The 21,491-nt window shown below is 36.7% G+C and overlaps 1 protein-coding gene across 6 annotated transcripts in view; it reads right to left on the bottom strand.

Moving 5' to 3' along the window:
- Positions 1-21,491, bottom strand: part of Mctp2 (multiple C2 and transmembrane domain containing 2) — a 220,093-nt gene that overhangs the window by 36,163 nt on the left and 162,439 nt on the right. For all 6 annotated transcript variants that reach the window (XM_078051223.1, XM_078051224.1, XM_005320102.5 and 3 more), the window contains 2 exons: positions 4,063-4,185; positions 1,371-1,412 (listed from right to left, as the gene is read on the bottom strand). In XM_078051223.1, the coding sequence (XP_077907349.1) occupies positions 1,371-1,412; positions 4,063-4,185 (165 nt within the window). The remainder of the gene's footprint in view (positions 1-1,370; positions 1,413-4,062; positions 4,186-21,491) is intronic.

Raw genomic sequence — 21,491 nt, 5'->3', positions numbered from 1 at the left:
CCCCAATCTTCCTCTGTATGTCTCTTCCAATTAGCTGTTCCTGAGTTGCATCTTTTACCACAAACCAGAAGTGTAAGTAAATGTTTTCTTGCATTTTATGAGCTATTCTAGCAAATTTTTAAACCCAAGGGAGGGGCTGAACCCATAATTCATAGCTGGCTGGTAGAAAAACTGTAGGCCCAGACTTGCAACTGGTACAGTGTATAGGTTTATAACTAATTCATTAATACTGGTTATTTTCTTTCACCAAACATCCCTTATGCACTTTAGCCAGGCAACTAATATTCAATGATGGTCACATGGTAAACCCTCCCATCAATGCATCAGGATAAAAGGTGAATCTGTGGGACCTCTAACCTGAAAAAGGAGGATTTCCTTTTTATAAATATTATACTTTATTATTTTGCTATTAACGATCTTCTTAGCACAACAAATACAACTTACTTTGTAACCCACCCCATTTGCCTTAAATGGGCGAAACCATCTGGTCCACTCAATTAATTTTCAGACTCTTTGTGTCATGGAGCCAGTATCTTTGAATTAATTTCTATTCAATGGGCATTTATGTTGCACACTTACTCTTCAGGTTCTCCCTTTTGCCCTTTCCTCTCCCAGAAGCCTCCTCCATTCTACCATCCCTGGCCCCATATACCCACAGGTTTTAGGGGACTGGAAGTCCATTAAGCTTGAAGCATCTCATTTGGCACTTCCCTTTTTTCATTTTATTCCAGAAGGTTTGTCTGAAAGTGTAATGACAACAAAAGCAGCAGATTTGAGAGATTCTCCCAGGAGAAGTAAAAGGACAGATGTACACAGACATATAGCTGAAAACGCTGCCAGCAACAGCTGGGAAACTGACAGGCTCGGAAGTGGGTGACCACCCCACAGCGCGCCGACGTGAACCTAAAGGAGCAGCAATTTCACTTGATTTCCTTTTGACTTCCCAGGCTACCTTTTATCTACAAAGGGGAGGGCTAACCTTGGCTTTCGTCCAGAGAGCAGACTCCGATCGGTATGCTGTTTAGAACATTTTAGCTATTCCTAACGTTATATCCCCATTGAATCTTATTATGTGAAATCTTAGAGCCCAAATATCGCACTATACCCATAAAGGTGTACAAATATTACCTGTCAATTTGCAAGACAGGAAAGGCAACAGCTACTCCTAATCCATTTGGGTAAAGAGTCAAATAGAGGACTGTAACTGTTCCATTTTTAATACAGGAGATCCTGGGTTTTTTAAAAAAACATTTTAATATTATTGTATCATTTAATTTATAGTATTATAGAACCAAAAAGATGCAACCTGGCGGGGCAAATCTGCTGCCCCCATTCATGTCCCTGTCCAGCTGTTTCCTTAGAAGACTCACCCTCTCTTCCTCCTCTTCCTCCTCCTCCACGTCTGTGCTCTCCTGAAACAAAACCCCACAATTTGTTAATTAAGCCTCAACCATAATCATCCAAAGAAACTCAATTGCATACACATTTTAAATTTTGTCTACAGAATTCAAACATTAGTATTTTTAAAATTTATTACTAAAGTCTTGAAAATGACATTTTAAAAACTGAGGGACACCACAGCAAGACCACAAATGATAGGCATCACCATCTCCATAGAACAATTGTTTTTTAAAAAAAAGCTACAAGGAGAGTGCCCTTTGAAGGCATCCAGCTTCACAAATACATTGCTGACTTTCACTCTTCTGTAAACAGTTTCGTTCTCATTCTGACAAATGAACCAACTGCTCTGTTAAGGCTGAGAATACCGTATTCCGTTTGTGCTGGGCTCATGGTTGTAAGGACTCCTTTTTCCCTTTGGGGTCATTACTGAAACATTAGACAGTAGAAAATGCATTTGTCTGAATATAATACATCTTAAGGGTGAGTTACAGTTTCTATGTGGCTTTATTGTTTTCCTTGGGCTCCGAGGTTGGGAGAAGCAGGTGAGGGAAGAAAACCCAGGGCTCTGGTGTGGACTCGTCCACTTCAGCTCAGGTGCAAAATACGGTGCTGCCAATGGGCCCATTCAGATCTCTTTGGGAGTCTTGGCTATTTAATAGGTGAATTTTTAATCATATTAATACAGTATCTAAAAACACACATAAATGCATACATAATCAAATGAATTAAACAGTTCAGAAAGAAATGCTCAGTATTAACCAACTAATAATTAATATTAGGGTCAATTTTCTGCTTGAACACTTACCTGGTTGCTTAACTGTGCAAAGGTCAGGTGTACTATTTAGTATCACTCCAGCAGTTCAAAAAATAGTCAGTAGTATGCTAAGTTAAATAATTAGATCCAGAGTACTCTGCTATAGTACACAAAACCACTGAGTGGTCATCAAGAACTTTCTCCAGAGCTGGTACAGAATTCTCATGATCTTCAGCTGGCAGTATGGGACATTCACTGACCCTCTCAGGACCTGACCTGTTTACCATTGGCAGTAAACATGTTTCATGCACGCTGATAGATAAGTAAGAATGCTATGAAACTGGGTTATGAGAGGGAAAAGCGAGCGTAATTTGGGAAGTTGTAAGTCTTCAGCTTGAGTCACTGTCTAGCACATTTTCGCTCTGTGACTTTAGGGAAATTGTTTTGCCACTCTGAACTGTAGTTTCAGCAAGCATAAAATGAAAAGAGTACCTCTTCCACCCTTATGCTTTACTATACAGATCAATGAATTTGAATGTTTTATATACAGAAAAGGCATTATATACACACTTAGATTCATACATATGCAAGTTTATTTACACACATGCATATGTACACACATGCACATATAGATACTACAAACACACATCATGCATGTTGTGGGCCAAATGAAATCTGATTAAACATTTTAAAAGTGTCAGTTGATCACATTTGTTATGACAGATGTTTTTCTGTTAATTTCCCTCATTTATATACCTCAGTAAAACACTTTCAATGGATCTAAACTTTAAACCCATTTATTTATTTGGTTTCATTATCTTATTGTTATAAATCTTACTGTTATAAATCTATTGCATTAAATAATCAAAAATGAACAGAAAAGAATTTTGAAAGTGCCTGAGGTTTTACCTCTTACTACAATATTCATTTTCTCCACCTTCCCTGCATCCTAAATGAAACCAGAAATATCCCATAAACGTTCATGGTTTCAAAGACAAATTTTTTAAGTGAGAACGTAAGAAAACATATGTAACAATGGTTAGCTTTGAGTCTTGGGAAACCCCAGGTATAAGTAATCACTTTCTAAAGGAAATGATCAAGTTGAAAACTTTGGGTTTCTGTTTTTTAAACCTGGTTCTCCATCAAGGAATAGCAAAATTCATCCTAAAGCTAGGCTATAAATACAAGTTTCTGCACACTGGAGCACAAAAATATTCTTTGGGACTAGATGAGGGGAGCTGAGGCAGGAGAGTCAGAAAGGAAGCAAGATATGTACATGCTAAAGGGATGCCCAGGAGAAGGGCCCTTGTCTGGTCTTCCTTCTACATGACAGAAAATGAGAGAATTACAAAAAAAAAAAAAAAAATTAAATAAAAACTAATTTGGTCACCTGAGAACAGAAGAATCTACGTCCACCTGCTTTTACTCTGATTGCCCTGGGAGTTGACAAGCTTCAGAGAATCCTCTGATTCTTCTGACCAAAGGAGAACATTGTGTGGGCTGCCCATATGGAAAGGTCTGAGTCAGCTCCCTGGAGTGTCCCACAAGACCTGGAGGGGGTCAGGAATCCACCAAAGGTTTTTCTCTAGTGGTGGAGGAAATTGTTCACAGGAACCTTATGGCGAACTGGATGGGTGCACGCAAGTACTGCCCACGTGAAAAAAAAGACCAGCAACAACAGGGCTCCAGTCATGCAGAGGTTGTAGGCTGAGACAGGAAACACAGTTAACACAGCTGCCACCGAGGGAAGACAAAGACCTCCATTGCGAAACAGGTATGTGTGCAGGGATGCTCCCCAGGTCCCAACCAAAACAGATTCCGGGAGTGATTCGGTGGTAGTTGTTGTTTCCTATTGTGAGCACATTTTCCACAAATCACGAGCCAGAACTATGTCCATTTTTGCTCACCTGGCTGTCGTGCATGCAGCTCATTTTGCCTTTCATGGGTCCGATGAAATTGTAGACAAAGAGCAACAATAATGCCAGGGGGATCATGTACAGTTCAAAATTCCAGACTGTGACCAAAAATACCTGATAGGGAGACAAAGAACACAGGGTGACTGATAAAACAGTAGGAGCATAATCTTAAATCCTTACTCATTGACTTACAATTAAACAATCTAGGAACATAAACAGGTGTAAACATACACAAGTTCACATGCAATTAACTCAGTTTTAGAAATAGTAGCAGAATAAGAGCGCAGAATGACTTGGCCAGTGAAAACACTGAAACAGACAAATACAGGGACCTCACCCTATTCTATATTTTGGCACCTAGATTTTAAAGTGCCTGAATTTAGGGAAAACAGTCTGGAAAAATCCAAGGTCACAAAAAGGCAGGCCATGGAACACATTCTACCAACAGTGAAAAATTTATTTGACTAGAGAAATCAATTACTTCCGAAATCCATCCCAAATATTTACAAATCCAAGTATTTCAGACAAAATCTTCAGATTTCCAAATATTCATTAAAATTCTGCTGATTTGGGAACTGTAGGGTTACAGGAAAATTACTAGTTAACACTGTCTAGATCAGACAAAGCACACACTGACATGCCCAAGTTCAATCAACTTATGGAATTCACATCCTCTACTGCAGAAGAAAAAGGGGGGTTTGAACACAAGGGCCAGTGCTTCAGTGAATGCAAGAGCATGGATGCAGACAGGAAGAGCTCTGCCTCCAAGGAACACACTAATCAGGATGAACAGACTAGAACACCTGATGAGTGTCACAGGCAGCAGCAGTGAAATCCTGGGCAAGTTACTTCCAAACTTGAGCCTCACTTTCTTTTTTAAACTCACAGGTAATCTAGTTGATGAGATAAGATAATTATTTTTATGAGCAGCCAGCAAGAAAAACTCACTTTGTGACCTATTAACTTAGAAAGGACAAGTTACTGCCTCTTAAATATTAAATCTCCCCTTCCAATAATAATGTGGTTTTATTGCTGGATGCTTTTCTAACTTTTAAAAGAATTATTTTTATGTAGCTATTATATATTTCTTGCTTGTTTTATTTTTGGAGGCTAGGTAAATAAAATCATTTCTTTCATAATATTTTTTGAAACTAGCCATGGTTAGCATATATAAGGTAATAATTTGAATAAATTAGTTTTTTTTTTAGATTTGCCCCCTTGCTAAGTTTTCTTTATTGTTTCAAATGGCTTTCTATTTCATTCTTCTGGGGGTTTCTAAGATTATAGTCACAAACTATTGGACCAATATGGAATCTTTTCTGTTTTTACTAATATTCAAAACTTAATTTTTTCTTGTTTAAACTCATTATTCCTACAAAACAATGTCAAAACTGCTGAGAAGGATGTTATTGTGTGATTCCTAACTGTAATGAAAATTCTTCTAGTGTCTCATTTTTCTATTAAACATGAGGTTGGCTTCAGTTTGAATTATGTAAGTCATATCACATTAACAATACAAATACATACAATTAGTACCAGAAAATTCACACAACAGTATTGATTTTACTACTCTTTATCTCTTTTAGCTATTTTTAAAAATACTCTTTTGTATCCATCCCAAACTTAATGAAAACATTTCTTTAAGTAGGAATACTTGTATCAGTTCTAGCCAGGGCTTATTTCACTATTATTATTTTCAAAATCAGGAATAGATGGTGGTTGTTCAACTGTTTTATTTTTATGTCTTCTGAAAGAAGGAGGATTTTTACTTTTCATTTTAATACAATATAATGTATTCATTATAATGTTGAAGCCACTCTCATATTTTTTGGGGGAAACCCATTCTTTACTGGGGTATGACAGTCTTTTAACACACGGTGTATCTTATTTAATAATGCTCAAAATATTTTTCATATATACCTATGATTTTCATTTATCTATTACTTTATCTTTGTATTAAATCTAAGTTTTAGTGCTAGGATTATTTGTACATTGTATAAAATTTCAGTCTATCCTTTCTCTATGCTACAGATAATATTTGTTATTATATTGCAAGATTAAAAAATGCAAACTATTTAATACCACCCCTGCATTAACACTTACTACTGTGCTTGCTGTCATCATTTACTTATTATTCTTCCTTAAAAAAATGTCAAATACTTGGCTCCTAACTAACCTGGTCTTCTCATCCACGAACATGACATTTCTTAAAATTTATAAATCTATAAACAATATCAAAACATTCATATCAATTTAAAAGTAACTGTTTTATAGCTGTGTTGATGGTATATACATAAGTCAAGTACATTATATTTAACTGATACAGTTCCCCATTCAAATGAGTGTTATGAATTTCATATATGTATGCTCTCTTATCTATAGATTGAAACTTTTATCTAGTCAAACACGTTAACTTCAAGACTGGCACCTTCAATGTTCTGTACTCTACTTAAGGAATGCTATTTGACCTTAAGATGATAAAGCTTTCTGTTGTGTCTTCTTCTAAAAGATAAAGTGCATGTGATCTTTCTTCAATTTTCCTTCTTATAATTAGAATCAAGCATCCAATTTAAAGTTTTTTTTTACTCCTAGTCAACTTTTACAACTAACTTCCTTATAATGACCCATACATTTTTCACTGATCTACATTGTCATTTCTGCACAGGATAGCTGAAGAAGTCTTAATAGCTATGTCAGCATGAAATAGTTTAAGAAAACCATTTGAGAAAACATTTTAACAAATATAACAGGAAATCTATACTTACATATCCCTCTGTGGAGCATGACTTTTCATTTAGATCAAATGACTGTTCTTCTACATTAATTTGTCTTCTTTAGCATGACTTCACTCCTGCGTATTCCCTCCCTCACCCCATCCCAAGTAGTCTCATATCTTTCTGTACTAGTTCACCCTCCAGCATAAAATTCATTATTCGTCTTTCTTTTGACCCTTATTTGCTAAGCACTGACTGTGGACCATATCAATTTGGACAAGAGTGAAGAAGAAAAAAAAAGAAAGAAATATAAAAACACACAAAAACCAGACTTCATGGAGCTTATATTGAGATTTGGGATAATACATATAGAATAACTAGGTAAGCTACATATTTTATATCAGGTGATAAAAAGAGCTACCATGAAACAAAATGAAATCAAACAAAAACAAAAGTAAAAGGACATGGATACCACCCACTGGGGCCGATTCTACAATTATAAGCAGGTGGTCAGGGAAGGCCTTGCTTGGAGGGTGACATGAGAGCCAAGCCCTTGGTGGAAGTGTGTGTGTCAGGTGAAGGGTGTTTCCAGCTAGAAGTAACAGCAAGCACCAAGGCTGGGAAGTGGAAGGATGCCATTTTCTTTCTAGAATGTTCAAGGAACAGCAAGGAACCCTTGTGTCTGAAGCGAAAGACACAATGCAAACTTCGATTGAGAATGTTATGAGCACAATAATAACGTGATCTGACTTGTATCTAAGAAGGAACACTGCATGAGGAGGAAAAACTAAAAATAAATTTTATGAACAAATATTTTAATGACCCATTTTAATGAGTTGATTGTAGCTTAGAACCACAATAATGGCAAGAAAATTGATAAGAAGTGGTCATGTCAATTGTTGATAAAGTAGGGCCCAGATGACATGCAGATCGTTTGGATGAGAAGATTTTTTTAAAAATGGAATGTGTGAGAATACCAAGGTGTGGGGCCTCAAAAGTTGTAAGAATGGATCTATTCATTAGTAGAGAAAGTCTGAGGAAGAGTGAGTTTAAGGAGAGGGATGGGAGGTGTCCCTATGAAAACAAAGATGACACAGGATGCATGGTTTGGAGCTCAGGCTAGAGGCTAGGGCTAGAGACAAAAATTTATGTATTATCAGTATCCAGAAAGTATTTAAAGACATCAGATTGAAAAATCTTAGGAAGCAAGCAAGCAACTATAGAGAGAAATGGCCTAGGAGTGATCCTTGGTCCAAATTTAGAGATTGAAAATACCAGAAGGGATCAGAGAAAGATGCTGAGGAGCAGCCAGAGAGAGGGGGATACAGGAGGAGATGGTGGTGTTCTGGAAATCAAATATAGTAGTTTAAAAAACCAACGTATTTCTCTGAGTAAGATGATCCCTGACTCAATATTAAGGGATAATACTGAGAAATGCAGTAAGGACTCTGCCAAAGAGTTTGTTATAAAGGAGAGCAAAAAAAGCAAAAAAAAAAAAAAAGTGCCTGCAAGAGAATGAAGCAATGTTCTAGGAAAGAGAGGGACAGAAGAGCAAAAAAAAAAAAAAAAAAAAAAAAAAAAAAAAAAAAAAAAAAGGTAGACAAAGAGAGAAAAGACAAAGGGAGAAAAAATTGGAGAAGGAGGGAGTTAGGAAGGAAAAATGATTTGGAAGAAAGAAGAAAATCATTGGGACAATATTCTTAAAACAGTAAAAAACAATGGGACCCCAGCAGAAAGTTATAAGTTTGGTCTCAGCAACAAATCAGATCATCCACAGTTAAGAGGGAAAGCAGAGGACTCCAGCAGAGAGGATGATGAGGGATAGAGAAGGAGCCAGTAGGGTAGCAGGGGGTCATTTATGTCAATCTTGGTCATTGAGAGTGGAGATGAGAGAAGATATTAAGTTTGAGAGGAAAAGAGAAGCAACAAAATAGTCCAGAAAAGTAGAAAGATTATTGTAGAAATGTAATAGAACTGTCAGGGGCATTAAATATGGTTTTCTAGATCCATGCTTACCTAAGATTTTGCTAATTTAATATGTGCTAAATTATTGGACAGGAGCGTCGTAAAGGAAAGGGGATAAATTTAAACACACAGGATGTACAAATTGATAGAAACTAAAGGAAATTGAACAGAAAATTAGCAAATTGAGAGAGAATTCCAAAGAAATGATTCAGAATGCAGACAAGAGACAAAAAGATATATGAGAGGTCAAGAGACATGGAAGACAGAAACGGGGTGTTCTAATTTATGTTTTATAAGGGTTCAGGGTGGGGATAGACTATTCATGTGAGAAAGAGGGAAAAACATTACATAAAAATAAAATGCTCTAAAATTTCTGATAAATGTTGAAAGACACTAATAAAGGAAGCTCTCCCCCACTTAATACTATCCTTATTAGGATAAATAAAGACAAATCCAGTCTTAAAATACTCTTGAGAAAAACACTTGGGGAAAATAGAAACCGCTAGAGAGACCAGAAAATTCAACTATAAAGAAAAAACAATTTGAGTGATGTTATATTTCAGTGCAGCAAGGGAGGCAAGAAGATAGAAGAATAATTTAATATGTATGTATTTTTCAGTCTTTCAATTTAGAATCTTATATATAGCAAATTGTCTATGAATAAGAGTTAAGCAAAGATATTTTCATAAAAACATGAGCCAGGAATCCCTTATCTCCAAAAGAGTCTCGCAAACACATATATAAAAGATGCACTTTAAATAGAAGGAAAAATGCCCCAAGTGTAAAGGCTGCATGGGAGATATGTGTGGTGCTCAAATACAATGGTGCTGATTTAAATGTGTGTGCCAATACAAATAGACATTAACAGAAAAACAAAGTCTCATTTTTATGTAATAAAACGATCTAGAACTTTGGGAATAGCAAAAGCCTATAGATTTGGACAGGGATGCTTTGCTTTAAAGAATTCTAATTTGGAATCTGAATTACTTTCGATATTGGTTTTTTCTTTTTCTGTTTTTGTGGAAGACAAAAAGTTAACTCTTATGTGGAAGAGAATAAAAATCTAAGAATTTTCGCCAAAGCATTCCTAAAGATGAGAACCAAGGCCAAATAAAATTTGAGTAATACTGGTAGAAGGATAGGTAATAGATCAATGGAGAAGTCCACCTATATATGCAAAGTTAATTAATTAATTAATGTTTTAAACTTTTATTTTTTGTTGTAAGTGGGCACAGTACCATTTTATTTTATTTTTATGTGGTGTTGAGGATCAAACCCAGTGCCTCATGCATGCTAAGTGAGAGCTCTACCCCTGAGCCACAATCCCAGCCCTAGTTTATTACTGCTATCGTATGGATCATGTCTCCCAAAGGCCAATGTATTGAAGGCTTATATTACAGCTCATGAAACTACTGGGAGGTGATGGAACCTTTAGGAACGGGGGGGGGGGGGGTATTGGGAGGAAGTTAGGTGATTGGGGGGTGTGTCTTTGAAAGGGATATAGAAACCCTCAGTCCCTTCCTGAATCCCTTTTTGCTTCCTGGTCACCATGAGTTTAAACAATCCTCCTTTACCAAGTGTTCCCACATGATGTACCCTGCCACCTCCGGCTCAAAGCATCAGGGCCAAGCAACCAGGAACTGAAACCTCTAAAATGAAGAGCCAAAATAAACCTTTCATCCTTAGAAACTGTTTATCTCAGGTATTTGTCACAACAATGGAAAACTGACTAACATAATGTCTGAGTGGGAATTGCTGAGGAAAGGTAGAGTATATCATAAGTGGTATAAGTCAATTGATACCAAGAAAGCTAAAATGAAATCAAACCAAGAATAGATTAAAATCTTTAATGTAAAAGTTTAAATCGTAAAAAAAATATTAAATCCTATCTTAATGATTTTGGGGGTCAGAGATGGATTCTTTAAACATCCCATGAAATGCACAAACCATAGGAAATATAATTGATTAATTTGATATTATACATTTTCTTTGTCAACCTGCCTGTAATCCCATCAGCTCCGGAGGTTCAAGCAAGAGAATTGCAAATTTGAGGCCAATCTGGACAACTTAGTGAAACCTTGTCTCAAAAATAAATAAATAAATTTTAAAGAAGGGTTGGGGATATAGCTCAGTGGTAAAGCACCCCCTAGTTCAGTCACCAGTGCCAAAACTTTTTAAAAAAAATAATTAATTTTGTTCATCAAGGTAATTAACTTTGTTCTTCAAAAGATAAGATGAATAATGATAAAAACCAGAAACCTCAAGAAGATGTTTTAATTGTTTAAAAGTGCAACATGACTTCTTTTATATAGCCTTCAAAAATAGGCATAATTGAATACATTGTTCAGATATAAATACAGAGTTGGTGAAAGCACTCAGTTCCAATGTTACTTCTTCTGAGATGTAGAAAGGAGGATTCAGTCACAGAAAGTCAGAGAAAGAACTAAAATAATGAGAATTTTCGATTTTTAAATTGATCTTTTCTTTTTATTTTGTTTAAATAAATAAAATGTGTGTGCGTATATATATAAACGTATGTGTGTGTGCATAGCTTTATACCTCTTGTACATGTAAACCGTTTTGCAATTTTTTTTTAACAGCAGTTCACATAACTCCAGAACCAATGCATGTGATTCTGCTCTCACCTTCCATAAGCCATGGATTCAGGGTTCCCATGTAGCCACTTCTATTGGAAGTGCTACAACAGAAGCCAAAGTGCTGATTTTTAAAGTTAGAAATTCCAGACTGGGGAACAAAGAAGAGGATAAAAAAGCACTAACCAAACAATACCCTCATATCAAACTATGATGGTTACAAAGCCGTGGGGAGATGCTGAGGTCCTGGGCTTGGATTTCTACTGTACTCGGCCATAGGTTCCCCCTTCTCCATCAACACACACGGAAAAAGGCAGCGGCCAGTTTCTTTAACAGCCTCAACCCTTGACCTCTGAGACCTCTACCTCATACCTGTACAAACTCCTTTGTAGTAAAAATCATTTTTAAAATAATCTGTGGTTTAGTAAATGGGCAGGCACTACAGAAAATCATAGAACATACCATGTTTTTTTTTTTAAAAAAAATGTAATATCAAGTCTGACTCTGACACATTGTTTCTCAAACTTGCCTGAGCAAAGGTACCCTTCTTTTCTTGGATCACATACAGTGATTCAGAAACACTGCTACTTTTATATCAGTGTAAGAAATGTTAGCCACTGCCACGGGTTATAGACCAAAATGCCCACAGAGATCAAATAAGTAGTACAGACAGACTTGCAGGAAACCCAGGTGGCAGACCACAAGGTAAACACTAGGGTACTATCAAACAGCAGCTTCTCTCTACAGGCTCCATATCCCACTCAGTTTTGGCTGATTGTTCATCCAAAAGTAGGTGTGACATACCTAGTCCTCTAATCTTCAAGACAAGAAGAATGAGCTACTAATGTACAGAATAGGGATGGATCTGAAGATCACAAAGTGAGAAAGCCCATCTTAGTGAATTACATGTGGTATGATTCCTTTTTTTTTTTTTTTTTTTTTTTGGTACCAGGGATTGAACTCAGGGGCACACATCCACAGCCCTATTTCATATTTTATTTAGAGACAGGGTTTCACTGAGTTGCTTAGCACCTTGCTTTTGCTGAGGCTGGCTTTGAACTTGAAATCCCCCGACTCAACCTCCGGAGTCACTGGGATTACAGGCATGCACCACTGCACCCAGCTGATTCCTTTTACATAACATTGTTAGAGCTACCGTGATGAAAAATTAGAGTTATAGCAAAAGAAAACAGACATGTTTCTAAGGTTGAGTTTGGGGTGTGTGGACATTAGGGTGTAACAGGTGTGAGGTTCTCTATGAAAATAGAATACTTCTGCATCTTGATTATAAATAGGTTTATCTGGTATGTAAACTAGAATGCACCAATACCAGGTACATGTAAAAGCTAGTGAAACTTGAAACAGATCTGTGTCTTAGCCAATAGTCTGATGTCAACACTAGTCTCCTGGTTTAAGCCACTGTAAGCCCGCTGGTTATGTAAGATGTTATCACTGGGAAGAGTTGGCTTACTTAAGTAGGCATGGGAATCACTGGACTTTTTTAATTTTTAACTTATTTCAAATCTTAATTCATTTTAAGATAAAAAGTTTTTCAAAGAGTTCATGATATGAACTCTTCCAATTTCTAAATATAGGAAAGGAATTTCATCATTTTAAAATAACTTGTTTGCTTCTTTCCCAAACACAAACACCCACACACCACAGTAGACTGAATGGGGCTCTAACAGTTTGCCAGTTAAATAGGACTTGGATTATTCTAATACACTCCTAATTTATATATTATTCATAATTTTCTCTACTTCTGATCCATTCTACAGTAAGTTCTCAGCAAAGCATTTTATTCTCAAAGCCTTTTATATTTCTTCCCACTGCATATAGAGTCTAAAACTCTGTTTGCTATTCATGGCCCAACAAATCAAAATAAGACCTGAAATTACATTTGCAATGCTTTCTCTCTATATTTCTTACCATAGTTCCTACATTCTGGTCACATGCATTGGCCATTCTCAAAAACTGTTTTCCTTCTCGATGCTTTGATTCAAAGCATCTCTAGGAATGATCCTTTTTCTTCTTCACCAGTTTCCCAAGTTGGAACAAGCCATTCTTTCTATAAGATACTAGGAACATAGACTTTTGAGTAGGACCATGTTTATTTTGGTTCCATCTATAGTTTTCTCACCAGATTTTTTTTTACTCATTTATCTCTGTATTCCTTATAAAACATATGATGTAGGCTTATATGGAACAGGTACACATCAAATTGCAACTGGGGGTCAACATTGGAGCATTTAAATCAAATGCTATTCATTGTTATCCAACACAGTAGTTGGGCATTGTCATAAGGAAGCTCATAGACTAGAGTGTAAAGGGTAAATGGGGAAGCCTTGAACTCAAATCCAAAGTATGGCTTTGGATAATACAGATGCAAGAGAACAAAGCTAGAATCATTTCAGAATGCATGATTATCAAATGTTCTCCTAGTGCCTTCTCAGTGTGGCCACTTGTGTGTGGCTTGGAAAGTGTGAGCATGAATAAAGTTCCCATGAATGCTTCATTTCGGGTCTATACTGTGCATCAATGCCCTGGAAGCCAAGGTGCTCAAACACATCACAGATTCCAAATCAACTAAAACTGCAGAATTAAATCCAAACATCCAGTCAACCGGTATTCATGGAGGATTTGCCATATGTAAGGCATTATACTGCTGTTATTTATTGGATGAAAGAAATGAACAGTTTTCTCACCTAGCAGCTACTGATTACATGTAGTCCCATGTGATTTATTTAGATATAGTTTTTGGATAAATTATTAGGGTATATTATGGTACCATAATAATAAAGTTTTGCTTTTTCTATTACAACTTTATAGTTATACAGAGTAGTTGGATTCATCCTCACAAAAATTCATAAATGCATGGAAATCGATTTCAGCTCATGATCCCCCCACATTTCCCACTCATCCTCTCTCCCCTCTCCCTCTCCTTCCAACTACTCTCAGATTAGAATGACCAGAATACAATCTCTTCTCTCCTCCCAAATCCACATCTCTTACTAAAGTACTTTCTGTGCATGAAACCAGAACTTGCTCCAGAAATTCTTATCCATTAGGAAGCAATAAAGATGTCAGAACCTAGCTAGAGATCCATGAACTATCCCCTAGAACCTGATATGTGACATTGTAAAGGAAAGTAAGATTGCAGATGGAGTTAAATTGCTAATATTTGAGTTTAAAAGAGGGACATGATGGGGATTACCTGGGTGAGCCACATGTAATCACAAGAGTTTTTAAGAGTGGAAAAGGGGAGGTAGAAAATGGAGCCAGGAAAAGACCTAAGGACTTCAGACTTGCCTTGTTGGCTCTGAAAATGAGCTAAGGGAGGTGGAAACAGATCCCTCCGGAGCATAGCCCTCCCTTGGTGTTAGCTAGGTTAGAATTCTGACCTCCAGCATGATGAGATAATAAATTTTTGTTGTCTCAAGCCACCTAAGTTTAAAGCAATTAGGTATAATAGCAATAGAAAATGATACAGTAGCAAAATATAAAAAAAAATAAATATACCCAGGGAAATTATGGAAGGCCACTTGTACTGATAAGGGAACCTATTCTACAACTCTGGAAGGTTCCTGTAGACACAGAAAGGTCTTGTTATTCCAGGCACAGTTCTTACCTACAAGAAGGTGAGGAACCATTCACTCATCATGGGAGAAAGGTCTTGGCAAACTGCAACTGGTTTAGGACCCAGAGTTAAATGCCCTTCCCTGCCTTATCCTCCACGAAAACCTTCTTATTTCCACCTGCACCTCCCAAGTCCTCCTCTGGTTTTCATGAATGATACAAACTTTACCAAATCGAATTCATTAACCATTAGTTTTCTTGAAATCAATGTGCATCTGAAAAATTCTATTACTGGTATCTAAATGACATCTTCTTCAATTAATTCTACACAGCAAAGTAACCTGATTGGTCCATTAGGGGAAAAAAATCAATCTTGATATCTTGCCTCCTCCAGACAAAATTCAACTAGTTCATTCTAGTTTTTTTTTTTTTTTAAATTGGGGGTGGGGGTGGGGTGATCCCAATTGGTAGCTTATTCCTGAAAGTATTTTGGGCATACACCTGGATTGTAGGATTCTTACTTTTATTATTCTCTATGACTTTTTAAATAAACAATGCATATAATTTTCAAACTATCAATTTTACATTAACAGTACACTGAACACTTATATAATAAGAATGTGGCAAACTGCATTCTGATGATAGAGGAAGCCTATGTGTGTAGAACTCCATGTAATCTTAATAGTAAATACAAGTTGGGGATTTTAGACTGGAGTCTTTTAGAAATAGAATTTTTTGTTCACAAACCCCTTTTGAATGTATTAATGGATTTTTAAGGAGGAAAAAAAAGGTTTACCTACATTATTAGGCATTTCATGTTAAACAGTTTTTCCGTTTTAAGTGTTATTTATTAAAATCCCATCATTTTAATATTTGCATCATGCTTCCAGCAATCCTATACTTTATGTTTCTTGATGATTTTATTTAAGTAGAACAAAGTCCAACAGTCACCTGTGGCCCAATTAAAAAACCCCACACCACTCTCAGAGGCAGAACAACTAGTTTAAAAATTAGAGAAACACAAAACTAAATGAAAGAAAAAAGCATCTAATGTGCCACCACTATTGGCTTTTTCCCCATATAATGATCAAAATTTCAGGTGTAGAATCAGGCAATAAATTTCTCATTATGCATTTTTGCAGAAGCTGGTAATTGAGCAGTTGCAAGTCTGATTTTGGTAAATACAACTTTCAGGGCCATCAGTAGGTTCTGTGCTCTGATTAAAGGAAGGGATGGAAAATCCTCATACCTCTCTTTATTCCCTATAAAGCTGAATATCCAAAGAGGACACACACACACACACACACACACACACACACACACACACACACACAAAATCCCACTAAATGTACTGATACGTGTCACAGTCATTTCAGAAGTGCATGTTTGGCACCATAGGACCCTCCATGGTGGAAGTCCAGTGGAGCTCTAATTATCCTCTAAGTGGACAGAGCTGTCTCTAAAAGTGTTCTCTGGCTTTGGTCACATGAAAATCAGGCTGCATATGTGACTAAAAGCTTAAACTTAACACTAATGACATACTCCTCCATGTTCATAGAAAGATTAGATCAGAATGAATACAGAAAAAGCGCTCTGGGTAATAAAACAAGTGTATATAATTAGCATTAGTGCAGTGATGGAGTAAAGCCGTTCACTGTATTAAGTTACTTCACTTGAAGCTTTATGTCTGGCACTAAAAGAAGCAGGGTGGCAGCAAGTTCACATTAAGCCTGCAATAGCTCTGTCTATATTCAGCCTGCCTGAAACAGACTAAGGTGCCTTAATTTGGGGACCCTCCAATAGTGATTAGTGAGTGAAGCTATTTATAACAGAATACAATTCCTTTAGGAATCCTATCAAGAATGTCTTGGATGGCCTCCCATTAGACTACCTATTTGCTTAATTGAAAAGCAAAATTGTGTTTGTATCAGAACCGCACATACTTGACACTAAAAACAAAAAGGATGCCAAGATTTGGGTCCTCCTTCCCTTAGCAATGCTTTTAGAAGTCTTAAATTTATTCTGATCAGGATAAATCCAAGAAGCCTTTTTATAATGCTGAGACATCACGACAAATCAGGAAGAAATCAAAAAAAAAAATGGTCTTTATGCATGTGCATCTCACACACATACACACGCGCGCGCACACACACACACACACACACACATATCCCACACATATACATCCTTAAACAATCCTTTGCTCACCAAAATGAAAGTTCAAATCAAAATCCAACCACCACAAATTCAAGTTTCAGCTTATGATGTTCAAAATCTGTTGCATCATGTAAATAAATGTGTGTGTGTGTGTGTATGTGTGTGTGCATTTAAGCTACTGAAACAACAATGATCCTATTTGGATTTTAATATCTTTGGAATTTTAATGTCCTTATTATCAGGCAAAAGTATTAAGTTTGATGGCATGGATAGAAAATGAAGTCTTCCTCAGCTATTTTTGGATCTGGTCCTTTTAAGCACAAAATGAAAATATTTTAAGAGCTTCTTTAAAAACCTAGAGGCAGATGTTCAGGTAAAACCAAAGCCAGGAGATTGTTTATTTTAATAAAGCTATTATATGTGCAGCCCCAAATTAGGAGTGGCATGGAGGCCAGGGAATGTCTAAACCATCACCACCTGTTTGCCCTGAAAAATCAATTAAAGTCACACTTTCATAGCAGTTCCCTTCTAACCAATAAAACTGAGACAGCTTCATCACGAGGCCCGAGTGGCTCAGAGGGAACCTACTTGAAACCTACATCCTTAGTCTCGTATTACTTCCCCGCTCATATTCATATAAACTAACCACAGTAAAAGCAGCCTTCGGGGGCCATGTGGAAAATGGCAGGAGAAGAGGAAAGAGAGGAAGAGGAGAGAAATTCCTGCTTCTCTCAGTTTCATACTGAGGATCCTACCTCCGTTTGGTGAATTGCATTTTCTCAAAGCCCCCTTTTCTTTACTTCTCTTGTACAGCAGTATTCTCTGCTACATTTTCTGTGCAACAGAAGAGATCCAACTTTGCAAGTTGAAAGCAAGGGCAGAAAAGCCATCGCAAGTGTTTTAGTAATTAAATGAATATGCATAATGAACCATATGCCCAAAGGGCCTGTTCTTCATGTGGGCCAGATTTTTGTTTGAATTTTTAATTTTTATATACAGATGAAACATTCAGTGTAATCTACCAACAGTGTGAGATAACACACAATAAGAAAAAGTGCGAGGGACAGTCCTCGTAGAAGGAGGGACAGGAGATCCTAAAGAAACACAATTCTGAAGATTTTGATTCGAATGTGTTTTTCTCCCTCCAGCAATTGTTCCCATCATCTGCTCAGAGTCTTCAAGAGACACATATAACGAATACACTGACAGCTTTATACAGGAGGAGTAAAATACAACGCCGTCAGTCGAAAAGTGTGAAAATCCCATGGGACAAACAAGGATTTCTTTGTTAAAAAAAAAAAAAAAAAATCCTTCTACACCCATCACTCAGACTACCATCTTGAATTATAGGGAATCCTCCCAGGTCTCTTTCAGAAGCTACATAAATATTATATTGCAAGCCGTAGGCCACATATACAATTTGTATTAGCAATTGGGACTGATCTAAGACAAATTCCTACCTCCTAATGACGCAACTGACTGTGCCTAGTGGGGAGAGGAGACCCAGGGTGGAGCGCAAGCTTGCCTTCTCCACTCCTCTGGCCACAGACTATGAATTTAATGACTTCATTATGCTCCTCTGAACACACAGCCCCCACTACTTCCTAAACTATCACTGTGAAAGAATTGGTAAAATCTCCTTTTAGCTTTCTGGTGTCATTTAGAAAATACTGAGATCTAATCAAAGCAATGTAAGAGATACAGAGTCTGATAAAATCAGTGTATCAGCTCCCAGACACAAGAGTGAATCAGTATACTCCAATACAGAGAACAGAGCTTCTTAAAAAGGTGGTTGTGTATTGCTTGAAGTTTACTACAAAGGTCTGGACAAAGTTATCAGGTCCTGCATGTGAAGGGGTTTTGTACATGCCTAATTCTGGGTAAACATTTCAGAAGGAGGTATGTGCACCTATTTGCCTTTTGGGAGGCGGGAGGCGACACAGAGGAAATGCTAAAGTTCACCATTCTCCACATTTAACAGAAATAAACCCAATGCAAAATGCCACACTGGGAATTACCACTCTGAGAAAAGATTATGAAAATCTATCTGATCAAAAGTCAAAGCAAAGCCTTAGACCCTTTTCAGCCCTCCTTTTGAAGACAGAGGTGCCGTCATTTCTACAATGTAAACACCAGAAATGGAATGCAGAGCATTTAAAGAGCAAGTAATAATGGAGCTGTAAATAACATCTCTCATTGCTTTCATTCCTAATTCAGAGTTTATGCCTTTGACACTGTCTAGGATACTTGATCTAGTGGTCTCAGTGGAAAGACAGATAAACTTCAACTGCAGGCAGAAGACAAAAATTGACACGGAGCGTCACCTTCCCTGACTGTTTAAATCCTTTAAGGAAGTGTCTGAGCAATTAGAGAGGGAGTGTAATCTTTGCAGAGTGCATTAACACTCTCCGACCTCCCAGACAATAGATCAGACCTCAGACACATAATGCTTCCCTAAGGCTTTTTAGCCAGTGTATTTGATCTCTTAGTCACTTGGCGTGTGTTACCATAGGTATCATCCACGTAGAAGGCATTATTCATGAGCATTACTGTCCACTCACAGAGGCTGGACTGCAATCAAGCAGAAAGCTGGAATGTCACCATAATCCTCAGCAAGATTTTTCTTTTTTTTTTTTTCCAAAATTTTATTTTTTTTCAAGCTACAAAGCCTCTTCTGTCAAAGTGAATTAGTCACATTAATATTCATAGGTCATTGGATGATCATGGGGTGTGGATGGGGTCAACCCCCCCAAACATGCCAGGCTTCTGGCTCATAAAAATGAAGTTCATAATAGATTCATTGAGAAGAACCTCATGTGTGATAAACAACACTGTTATATGCAAAAGAAAGCAAAAGGGGGAAATCAAACAAAATCCTTACACTGCAAGCTTTTAAATCCTCATCTATCCTGCAGGTTTCTCTGCAGGACAACTGGCCAGGCAATAACCTATTTCCTGATGAACACATCCTGTTCCAACTGCTAATCTCACAGTGGAAGCTTGGCTCTTACCATTTATTATAAACATTTTCAAGAACTGCTTACCACGATATATTTTTAATGGATTAGATTTTGGTCAGCTGCTAACAGAGCAGAGAACTGAATATTCTTTATATGAAGGCAGCAAAATAGGTTTTCAGAGGGTCTGAGTTGCCTTCCACTCTTCTCCCTCATGAGTAATTGGAAGAGCAATTGAAACAGAATATAAGAAGGCCAGAAGGTTTCCTTTTTTTTCCCCACCCCCCTCTTCTATTACAAGGAAGTCTGGATCCAACGGTATAGTATACAAGACCTTATTGGTTTTCAACTTTAACATAAGACTTAGTGAAATGTTCAGAAGAAAGACAAAGACTAAAATTCACATAATTTCCTTAAGACTATCACAGTTGTCTGATGATGGCACTCAACATTGAAAGCCTAAAGCATTTAAACCAAAATAATTACATTTTCTTAGAATCAAGGCAGTTCCCCTTGAAAATGTGCACTGCAAGGTTTTTTAAATGAGACTTCAAGAAAATAGGAGAGCTGAAATTAGCTTTATGCTTAAGCAAATCACTCCAGAGTTAGCAGTTTTAAACTCAAACTTAAAAGATGTGTGTGTGTATATATATATATATATATATATATATATATATTTGTATGTGTGTGTGTGTGTGTATATATACACACACACAAAAAGCAATTTAAGAACTTTTGAACCTTGAGTAGCAGTGAACAATGAACTCCAAAATAGTTGATCCTTTAACTTTGCTTTGATAACGTCTAATGTCTAAAATGAAATAACTAAAGTAATTGAAAACATAATATCATATTCACTATGATTTTTCTAATGTTTTAGAAGAGATTTTTTGTGTTATTTTTTCAACCCTGGGTAGTATCTTTAGAGCAATTTGTGATTCTGAACATATTAAAACTAATCTTAACTACTTAAGGAAGAAAATACCTCTAAAAACAACTGTGTTTAACACTGTGATGCGAAGCTGTGTCTTTGTGCGTGCACTCATGCACCCACACACACACACACATACACACACACAGTCACACAGTCATACAGCATTGTCTAACCAAACAAAATTCTCCATAAAAGCCAAACCTAACCAATGACATAGCCAGAAACACTTAACTGAAAATTAAGTACAAATAAAACATAATAAAAAGGCTTAAAATGTTTAATTGACATATGAAATCTGTACCAGTTTGGCCATAATCTGGATCTTATCCCTTCTGCATAAAGATGAACATGCCATAGACTATATGAGAAAATTATTACAAAAAATGAAGCAGAAAATTACACATGGAAATTTAAATTTTTTTACTAATGTAATAATTTCTGCTTGCAGATTATTGTATCAAATTAAAAATAAATTGCTGAAATTAAAATCCCCAAGAAGTAGTCCACAGAAATTTACCTTGGC

Source organism: Ictidomys tridecemlineatus, chromosome 5, assembly GCF_052094955.1.
Source record: "Ictidomys tridecemlineatus isolate mIctTri1 chromosome 5, mIctTri1.hap1, whole genome shotgun sequence".
NCBI lineage: Eukaryota > Metazoa > Chordata > Mammalia > Rodentia > Sciuridae > Ictidomys > Ictidomys tridecemlineatus.
Note: the sequence above shows the minus strand (reverse complement) of the source record. Positions and strands in the feature narration are given on the sequence as shown.